General features: G+C 43.0%; 1 protein-coding gene across 1 annotated transcript in view; it reads left to right on the top strand.

Annotated features, from left to right (window-relative positions):
* Positions 1–1,375, top strand: part of stk40 (serine/threonine kinase 40) — a 15,124-nt gene extending 13,749 nt beyond the window's left edge. Inside the window, exons 7-8 of the mRNA XM_010767098.1 lie at positions 1,029–1,144; positions 1,329–1,375. Coding sequence (XP_010765400.1) covers positions 1,029–1,144; positions 1,329–1,375 — 163 coding nt within the window. The remainder of the gene's footprint in view (positions 1–1,028; positions 1,145–1,328) is intronic.
* Positions 1,376–10,996: the final 9,621 nt, after the last annotated feature.

Genomic DNA, 10,996 nt, shown 5'->3' with positions numbered 1-10,996 from the left:
TCAAATGGAGTGTTTGACAGAAATTGGCTCCAGACGTTGTAATGGGAGCAGTGAGTGTGTGAGTGTGTGTGAGGGAGCAGGGTGTGAAAGTGAGAGAGAATAAGGGAAGCTGTTGACCTCATGCTTTTTAGAAAGCGGATGTGGGTGAGCATCGTGTTTATAGAGAGGACCCGGGCTCTAGACTGTGTGTGTGTGTGTGTGTGTGTGTGTGTGTGTGTGTGTGTGTGTGTGTGTGTGTGTGTGTGTGTGTGTGTGTGTGTGTGTGTGTGTGTGTATTTTAAATCTCCTTGAGCTTTTTATACTCGTTTGGCAACCAATCACTATGCAGGCTTAGTCATCCAGACAATTATCTCAAGCCACAAGTTGACTCATATGTTTGTCAAAGTGCAGCTTTTGATTTTCTCTCTCCCTGCTGAAAGAGCACACTGGTATAGAAAGGTCCATAGTCCCTCGGCTTAATGCGGACACGGCTTAGTCCAGAGGCAAAGCAAATGTACCTTAATGAGTCAGAGAAACATGTCATGGTATCACGTTGCATCCCATGAAATGAAATCAATCAAATATCGCTGGTAACCTCAATGCGTCTTCACATGCATTTCACTACAGGGGGAACATACAAAGATCTACTAAATCAGAGTTTAGGAAATGACCAGCAACTTGACTACAAATATACCGCACAAAGATGGGAGACTCCCTTCTAAAAGGACTGGGTGTGCGTGTTCAGTTTTGCATCTGGCAGTCATGAGATACTGATGTATTGTAAAGGCCCAGTGAACCATGAGGTTATCAAAACAACAAGGCATGCTAGCAAGTTCGTCCTGTGTGTACTTAATGCTCTGAGCGATGAGTGTGCAGTGTTTCGCATTCCAAACTTACATTGGTCATGATGAGTAAGACTGTTTTTGCTTTTGTTGGATCAAATCAAAGGGGAGAACACGAGGAGTGTGGTCATCAGAGTGGAGATATCAAGGTATTTTGAAACTGAAGCATATCCTATATTTAACATGCTTGTTTGTGTGTGCTTACAGGACTCACAGAATCACCATCACCAACTTCTGCCTGGGAAAGCACCTGGTGAGCGAGGACGACCTGCTGAAAGACCAGAGAGGAAGTCCGGCCTACATCAGCCCCGACGTGTTAAGTGGTAAGAAAAGAAAACGTTTTTTTTTAAAGTGCATTTTCGTTTCATAAGGCAATATATGTATAAAGGAAGATGCTTCGTGGTCGGAACAGTTTAGAAAAGCTGATTTTGCTCATGGGTGGTCCACATCGACCAGTTTTTGTCCCCCAAAACAAACAATCCCACAGTCTCGCTTGTTTTTGCACAGGTGTGAAAACCTTCCTCATTTCCATCGATTCGCCACCTTCCACTTGAGGATTTGAAATAGAGCTGGAAAGTGTATTTACCACAAGTGAAACATTTTAGTTACACAAAATGCAAGACCTTGTTCTGCTTAGAAGAGGGGTCCTTGTTGGTTGTTATGTAAGCAGTCAGTCTCGTGTTTGATTGTCCTGTTATTGGGTAACAAGAAAGGCTTCATGTTGCAATCTTGGACTGTCAAAAGCCAGAAATCGTTATTGTCCTTCATATGTTTGTGTAGTCACGGTGATGTTGCATTTCTCATCATTTGCAGAGGAAGCTACTTTCCTCTTTGTGTGAAAAATGTTCTTTGTCTGAAAAAAAAAAAGCAGAAATCCCTTTTTTTTTTATTGTTTCGCTTCACAAAGCTTATTTGTCACAGTAAATGCCACACACACGCCAATCAGGCCGATGCTTGTGCACGCACTTCAAATGCCAATCCGTTTAATCATTGATTTCCAGAACATCGTCCTGGACAGTGTACAAGATCGAGGGGAGTCATTTCCAACAGAAATCGTTTAGCTCCAACCACTCAAAAAACTGTAGATGGAACCCGGGCGTGTATATCAGCATAACGTGACAGGCACACAATTAAACCGAGCTTCAGTGACTCACGCACTGATGACTCACTGGAGGGAAACTACTCCCATCTACCCCCTTCCCTCTCCCCATCCCCCGCCTGTGAGTGTGTGTCACAAGCTTTAACATAATTGCCTGCTGCTGTTGCCGCCTGGCTGTAACAACACTGCCTATGGTCATGCAGTTTATTCATAGCCGACCTATAGCTGATTTATTGTTTTAGGGTTGATTTAAAAAAAACAATTCTCAGTTCTCTTATTTTAAAAGTCTATGAAATATGATGGATGTAGAGCAGGGGTGTCAAACTCAATTTCATCACCGGCCACATCAGCATTATACTCAAAGGGCCGGTTGTAACTTTAAGACTAGATAAAAAAGAAATATATATAAATATTGAATATAATAATGTATTATATTACATTATTGCCTTTGCATTGGATTATTATCGGATAAGGTAATAACTTCATAACTAACTACGTNCCCCACTCTCTGCTCCCCACCTTACCTCCATATCTCTTCTACTGGTAGTCACACTTAGTGCTCTAGACTCCGTTTTGATGGTCTAATTGGTAAGGACTCCTTCTCTAGCCCCCCAACGATGAGGAGGTACTAAAGTCCAGGCATAAATAGTCGCACAACGCCCTGTAACTGCTGTCTCAAACAAGCCCGTTCGCTACCCTCTAGAGTTTCCCACTCCTCCCTTATCGACGACAACCCAATTAGCAGAGATAGGGTGCTTCCTGGGTCTCGGAAACTTCGGGGTACACCCTGATATGGTAGTCTCCGCAAGCACCACGTGTTGCTGTCTAGACTGACACCCCTGACTTCCTACGGCAGTCCGACCGTCTAGCAAAGGAGACCAACGATAGGTACAAAGTGACCTTGTAGGTCTGTGCTCTCACTCGTCAAACTTCTTCGACTCATCACCTAGCCTCGGAGGAGTTTGACTTGACCGTATGTCGATCCGATAGGGTACTAGTCCCAGGTCTGCCGGGGCAGACCCGAATATCATTTGATTCCACCTCGTCCCAACCTCCTTCCCGTGGTCTTTGTTTGATTCGAAGAAGAGTTTGAAGTGAGGAGCACAGACCTACAAGGTCACTTTTGTACCCTTTCGGTGGTCTCCTTCTGACTTCGGATTCCTAGGGAAGTCCAGGGGGTGTCAGTCCCTAAGAGTGACACCGTGTGTTGGGACTACCAGTGTCCACGGGTGTACCCCCAAGTTTTCCGAGACTCAGCTTCTCTGCTATGGTTGGGGGTATAGGGAGGACGGGAAACTCTAGAGGGGTGAAGGGGGTAGTTGAGGACCCAGGCGGGTTCGTTATGTCCTGGGACTTAAGTACATCGTTGCGGGGGGAGAGAAGGGAGCACCAATTACCATAACGGAGTCTAGAGGGACCTAGGTGTCCTACCCAGTGAAGAGATATGGAGGGTTAAGGTGGGAGCAGGAGAGTCGGGGGGGAGAAGACAGGAAAAAAGGACATGGCTTTTACTGGCTCTGACAAGGGCAGACATGGAGACCTGAAGTTTAGTTAGATGGAGAGACAAGAGAGAGAGACAACCATTTGGTACCCGAGGTGACAAAGACCTCTGTTCCCTAACATCTGTTACCTCAGAACTACGGGGTGGTCATTGTGTTTCGTAATTACAAAAGGACCAGTCAACTATTCGAATCTTTGGGGAAGAGCTCACCAAAGTTTTCTTTTAGACTTATTCGAAAAATAGTATAAATGGGCTTATTCATCGTAAGTGGGGAAGGAAACTTAACCTTCTGGTGGACTTATAGTTTCACACACATGTATGACGTACGAAACTATTAAACGTCTTACGAAAACGAAGTGGGGACACCTTTAGCTAAAATCGTAGATCTCGTCGATGCCTACACGTCCATGGACCTTCAGGGTTACGGTTTCTGACTTACCCCTTTGTGACAACCTAGCGAGGGGACGGTTCCGTATAACTACCATTGCGAAGGAAGGGCCCGGTAATACCACCCCTACGTCCGTGACAGTGCAAAGATAACCCGGTTTTTATTACAGGAAGTTTTGCTGAGAATCGGTTTCCTTTCGAGCCATGGGGAGTCGGAGTAACGTCTTAGTTTACCCGAAGGTCCATAAGGAGTGTGAAGGGGAGACAAAGAGAAAAATGGTTCTGTGCTCAGGTGCGCCCTTTGTCATCAAAAAGTCATGTCCTTACACTTGTGGCGGATTAGGATTCGGGAATAGTTATGCAGAGTGTACTCGGACCAGCGACTCACACACGGAGAAGTCGCCGCTGGTAGGTCTCAGACCGCACCGACAGCTCCGACAAAGTGGAAGGAACTGTGGTGTCTGGTCGAAAAAATCGATAGGAAGTTAGCAACACAAGACACTAACCGGGGACGGAGCCACCGTCTGTGACACTTTGCGGTCTCGTCCGAGCGACCCTGCGCCGGACTGACTTACAAAATCGCTATTTCGGTACGCTTACGAAGAAGTTCTACCCCTATGGGAAAACGAGAAGAAAGTCGGGAGTAGAGGTCGAGTTTGAGATGTGCGAAGATATAATAGAGTTGGTACATCCGAGACCATGTCTATCTGATCGACCACCAGGCCCGATTAGGTATGACCATTATTAAGTATCTTGCTTAAATTTTATGTCCTGATTATCTAAATCCAACCAACGAACCGATCGATCGGAAAGGAACAAAACCTAGTTTTCATCAGAAAGAACTTTGGTTACCGTTTCGAAGATTTGGGTCACTGACAATCGCCGTAGACATGTGACGTTGGACGGAAAACGTTAACATGGACGAAGTCCGACGATGTGTGAAGAAGGATTTTAAATTATCTCTACGCGTACTTCTTATGCCTGAGACCTATGAAAAGTTTTTTAAGAGAAAAAAAGAGAAACATTTATGTATTTTAATAAGTCGAACATTACTTTTAGGGCGGGTTTCTGGTCGACCCCCCCGAACAATAGTTTCGCCTGATCGTGTTGATACGTCACTTGTCGTCCGTCGTTTTTTGGGGGAGAGTCCGAAAAAATTTTTTTTTTTTTTTTCACACCAATTGAGCGTTGTCACTAGGAGTACAAGCTAGGAACGGAGCGCGGTGAGGGTACCTTCTCATCGTAGACAAAAATACAAAAAGTTAAACCTAAGTATTTATTGAAGAACCCGGTAAGTGGTGTATGAACGGCACCAGTTGAATTTCGCGATGTGATTATTGTCTCTGATCTGTATCAATATAAAAATTCTTTTTGAATTTACTACCGAGACGTTGTAATGAGCACTACTGCCCTCCCGCAAAAACTTTTCAGCAAAAAAAAAAGAAGACGATCGGTAAATGGGGTTTGTAGGGTTGTGGTTCGACCGTCGAGAAACCAGTTCATACATTTATCACTGGTAGTATCTGACCGCAATCAGTATAACATCACATAAATTGGGTCACTCTATGGTTGAGCCAAAGTTGTGTAACGCTACCGCACGCGTATATCCCGGTGCAACCGGAAGTTGGTGGTGTCAGGTCTCCGAGTTTACTTACATTTCTCTCGACAACCGAAAGAGGGGTCGGAGTTTTACACTGGGTACCCTACTCGTCGTCATAACATGCATCAGATCCAAAAGTAGTCTTTTCCCATAAAGCACTTGTGGCATCGGTAACGACTTACGACTGTAGATTCATTTGACACACAATAGGGGTACTGCCGGTTCGGATGTCTCAAGTCATTGTGTCCAAATTATCTGGAAACTACATTTACAGTAAACAGGGGGGGGGGATAATTTTTTCTTTTCACAAAGTGGAAGATCGATCGCTTAACATGCGTGTAGAGTTACAAAACAACTGTCTCCACATACTATCTACCGCTACACCTGACTTTTCGTACTTGTATAAGACTCCAAGTTGAGACACATTTTGTACAATGACAAACGTACTAAAATTTGAACGTTCCACCGGCTCGATTGACCTAGCTCTTAATCCTCTATTACAGGGGGGAAGAACACAGCATCGCCCTTTGGTGGGTTCCGTTTTTTTATCTTACTTCTGGGGAATTTAACCTACTCAAATTTTACATAAAAGTCTAAAAGTTTTTTAAATTCAAATACTTACTAAAGGGCACCCGAAGATTTTCAGGGATTAGAAGTCCACATTATTAATTGGTCATTTAGTAACACTTTGTAAAGTTTGGGGACCTCATTCCTAACTTACACCACACTCAAATTCGGGTCTTCCTGTCCTTTTTTCCTGTACCGAAAATGATCCAGACTGTTCCCGTCTGTACCTCTGACTTCAAATCAATCTACCTCTCTGTCTCTCTTCTCTGTTGGTAAACCATGCTCACTGTTCTGAGACAAGGGATTGTAACAATGGAGTCTTGATGCCACCAGTAACACAAAGCATTAATGTTTTCTGTCAGTGATAATGCTTAGAAACCTTCTCGAGTGGTTTCAAAAGAAATCTGAATAAGCTTTTTATCATATTTACCTGAATAAGTAGCATTTCACCCCTTCCTTTGGATTGAAGACACTGAATATCAAAGTGTGTGTACATGCATGCTTTGATATTTGCAGAATGCTTTTGCTCACCCCTGTGGAAATCTATTTTTAGCATCTAGGCAGCTAGTGTGAGGTACCTGGAAGTCACAATGCCAAGAACTGAATGGGGAAACACTGTTGGATCCTCCCTGCCAAGGCATATTGATGGTAACGCTTCCTCGGTGCCATTATGGTGGGGATCAGGCACTGTCATGTTTCTATTGCCAAAAATAATGTCTTCAAAACGACTCTTAGCCAAGGAAACCGGTACCCTCAGCCTCATTCAGAATCAAATGGCTTCCAGGTATTTCCAACTTCCCTGTTTCTCTTTACCAAGACAGATCACGGGACAAGTGTTTTTCAGTATGAATGTGAACCGCCATCCTACGCTTTAATACGTCTCCATGAGTGTGCGTGTGTGTTTCAGCCGGCCGACATCAGAGTCTGCGTGGCTGTCGAGCTGTTCACCTCTTGACAGCCACAGACCCTTTTTTAAGCTATCCTCCAATCGTTGTGTTCTGTGATCTGGCCTGCCTCGGTGCAGACACTGTGAAACCCAGAGCAGGCTTCGCTGGGACGCGGCTTGACTGAATGTTTTAGCGATAGCCATGAATGCTTTCTTAAGATGGGGATACTCTTTTGCTCTTTTCAGGCCCTCTCTCCAGCTCAACTCTTACACGCTTCTATATTATCTCACCATGTAGGCTCTGTACAGATAGACTAGCTGGTGGTCGCTAATCCATACTGTAATACTTCATAGAAGAATTAAAATACAGACTCATAGATTTTAGGTTTGGTTGCTTGGCTACTAGCCTTCTTGTTTTGTATCAAAGAGTTTCTTGAAACCATGGCAAAGCTTCTAACCAGTGACTGTTAGGCATCTGTACACTGCAACCTGCCTTTTGCCATTGGTACCTGCTTCAGGCTCTCTACACTTCTTCCTATTTATAACGGATCGCATGAACATAGGCTCTGGATTACTTTTCAAATGTCTTCACTTTCTCTTTTTTTTCTTCTTTGTAATTTCATGTTGATTTATTTATTCACTTGTGTTGACCCCCCCCCTTCCCCCCAAACCACTGGGGCTTGTATCACGGACTAGGCACAACTAATGCCAGTGAAACAGGCACTAAAACCCTCTCAGCTTTAAAAAAAAAAAAAAAGTGTTGTTAACTCCAACAGTGATCCTCATGTTCGATCCTCCTCGCCCACTTCCATGGAAGAGTAGCATCTGTTTTTGTTTTTCATTTTGGATTCATAAATAACTTTCTTGCCATTCAACCACATATTCCGTGGTCAACTTAAGCTACACTAATAACGAGACTGACATAGTTATATTTTTTAAAGAAAAACTTAATGATGCTCGCACATTATCGTGATTGACGGGAGGGTTTTTTGTAGTGTTTTTTTTTCTTTCTTTCTACCATTTACCCAAAAATCCCAACACCAAGCTGCACTCTTTGGTCAGTATGTAAATATGTACCATCATGACTGCGTTAGTCATATTGTATGTAGTTTCACCCAGTGAGATACCAACTCGGTTTCAACACATGCCGATTGGCGTGCATTATAGGCCACGTTGGCCTTCAACCACCACATCCAGAGGCTCAAATGATATGTAAAGAGAGCTGTTGGCTTTCTCCCACCTCAATGTGAATTCCATGGGTATACAGCAGTATTGTAGTAGTCTAGGTTGTTCATCAGAAAAGGGTATTTCGTGAACACCGTAGCCATTGCTGAATGCTGACATCAAGTGAACTGTGTGTTATCTCCCATGACGGCCAACTACAGATTAGTAACTACAGGTTTAATAGACCTTTGATGTAAATGTCATTTTGTCCCCCCCTATTAAAAAAAGAAAAGTGTTTCACCTTCTAGCTAGCGAATTGTACCACATTCAATGTTTTGTTTGACAGAGTTGTATTGATAGATGGCGATGTGGACTGAAAAGCATGAACATATTCTGAGGTTCAACTCTGTGTAAAACATGTGACTGTTGCATGATTTTAAACTTGCAAGGTGTGCCAGAGCAACTGATCGAGAATTAGGAGATAATTTCCCCCTTTTGTGTCCTACGGGAAACCACAAGGCAAAATAGATGAAGACCCTTAATTGGATGAGTAGTAAAATTGTATTTCTAATTTTCAAAATTTAAGTTTTATGATGATTTTCCCCGTGCTTCTAAAGTCCTAAGTCTTCAGTGTATATAACCAGTATATTGCTGACTTTCAACTGGAGTAGGATTGAAATGTGGTGTAGTTTAAACCCAATGGGATAATGTGTTGTAAGCTGCTTGGTCGGACATGGGCATCTAGATACAGGAAAAACTGCGTAATTGTACAGATGATAAACACGTTTGTATAAAAAAAACATATTTTTGTACTTCATCAGATCTCTACATGCATGTCAGCAATAAACTTTGATATGGAAACGTTAACCTTTGTCATGTTTTTGTATTCTGACACTTTCTTTTACTGCCAGCAGGTGGAGCACTCCTGTTGAAAATGAAACCAACGCCAGCAGTAGGACCAGTGTAATAATACATGTCGGGAATTGTGGGACATTTCACTGAATGTTCTTCTTTGTTGTCTCATACATATTTTTCTTTCATACGTGCATGATACGATCTACAACAAAATGTTTAGTTGCTCATTTTCAGCCATCTGTATGTGGTTTGAATGTTACGTCTTCTGAGGGTGATTCCTGTGTGAAGTATGAACATCAAAAATAATTATCGAGTGTCTGTGCGTCCATGCCACCTCAGTCTTGCGGTGAGCGACACCGAGGTAGAGGTGCTCAAACAGGAAACCCCCTGCTGACAGCACTGGGGTCTGTGGGCTGCTCTGACAATCCCTCCATCTCACCTCAGGTCTTTCAATGCACACACTCCACTTCAAGCAGGGCATTAACTCCACACAAAATAATTTCATGCCGGCCAAAAACTACACACATGGAAAGCTCATCATATGCAGGCCTGAAGGACATATTGGAATTCATCTGTACAAATAAAAGTGCAAATGTTTTAAACAGACACTATGCAACCTTCTTTTGGGTTGTTTTTTTAAACCCCACTGATGCACACCTACCTGTACAACGTGGCTCCGCAAAGATTTTGGAACAGAGAAGTGGCTCCTACCAAAGGGAATTAGATCTTAAACTCTCAATCACTGTGGTATTAAAGAACAAATTAGGAGATTAGACCTTGGACCCTCTTGTTATAGATTAGTTTCAATCTGTTACCAAAGGCCAACATGCTGTGCTGACTGAACAAAAGAATAACTGAGTTCTGAGTAATCTTTCCCGCCCTTCTGAGATCCTGCAGCTTGTCGCAGTGGATCTCTCTGGATCATTACACCCCTCTCCCAACATGTCCAACCGGGGCGGAAAAGTCTCAAGGGTCAACTTTTCACAGATGCTTTGTCCCCATAAATCAGAACCAGCTGGCCTTGAGGAGGTCCATCCTGGATTCATGTGTCCCAAACAAACGATGGTTCATTAAAGACTACGTCAGAAATCCGCGATGCTCTTGCCTAATTACCTCAGAGAGCATTATGTATTGAGTTTCCTAGAAGAAGAGTAGACCAAATCCAGTTGGACAGGGATGACAAAGGCTAAACAGGGATCCACTTTTCCAGATGTGTTTACTTGGAATTATTGTCATAGCTTTGAGTGTGCATACTTTACTGGTAGCAGTTTATTTAACTATTAAAACTGTAAAATATATAATTGATACGAGAGCACGGCTGCTTTGTAGTTATTGCTCTGTGTTTATGTCTGTCGGAGCGTGTGAATGTGACTCCAGCTGTGTCCAAGCTTTATTGCCCAAGACCAGACCATACATTCCAGCAAACACACAAAACCAAATGTGTGCAGTATTTGGGCAAAAGTCAAAACATGTGACACAACACAGAGTAGATTTAGTATTATCACGGCTGCATAAGAAGAGGATCAGATGATCTACACTTCAAAGGGTTAAAAATTAAATCTGTGTGGCTCGCTGTTGACGTTTAGCTGCTTGTGGAAGTTCAATCTCTGGTCATGCTTCTACTGGAAGATGATCATACAGTCTGCTTTCATACAGTGTCTAGTCCAGTCTTGAAACATGAAGAGGACAGCTTACACTCAATGACAGAAAAGAAAATTCAAGGTCCCTCTTGGTTGCAATAAACATTAAACCCGACGAAATGAAAGAGCTGGATGTGAGAAACAAATTGGTGAAGTGCAGCGATTCATTTATTATAAACAATTTGACCCAAAAAGTGGTCCCCTACAGTGCATGTATTTGCTAAATGTATGCACAGGGCCTTCCCTGGCCAACTTGGGGCCCCAANCCCCCCCCCCACCGACAGGAGTGACATTTTAGTGACCAAAGTACTTCGCAAATATAATTCCTTATTCCTTAATTATTATTATTATCAACACAGTTACTTTTTTATACAGTGAGGTAAATGTGCATGTGTGTCGTTCAGTAGCCTATGCGTTTACAGGTGAATAAGTCTGCATTTCCTGCAAAATACTAGCCTCAAAAAGATTAAAATATA

The sequence above is a fragment of the Notothenia coriiceps genome, unplaced genomic scaffold, assembly GCF_000735185.1.
Source record: "Notothenia coriiceps isolate Sejong01 unplaced genomic scaffold, NC01 NC01_scaffold00004052, whole genome shotgun sequence".
Classification (NCBI taxonomy): domain Eukaryota; kingdom Metazoa; phylum Chordata; class Actinopteri; order Perciformes; family Nototheniidae; genus Notothenia; species Notothenia coriiceps.
This window is presented reverse-complemented; position numbering and strand designations above follow the sequence as displayed.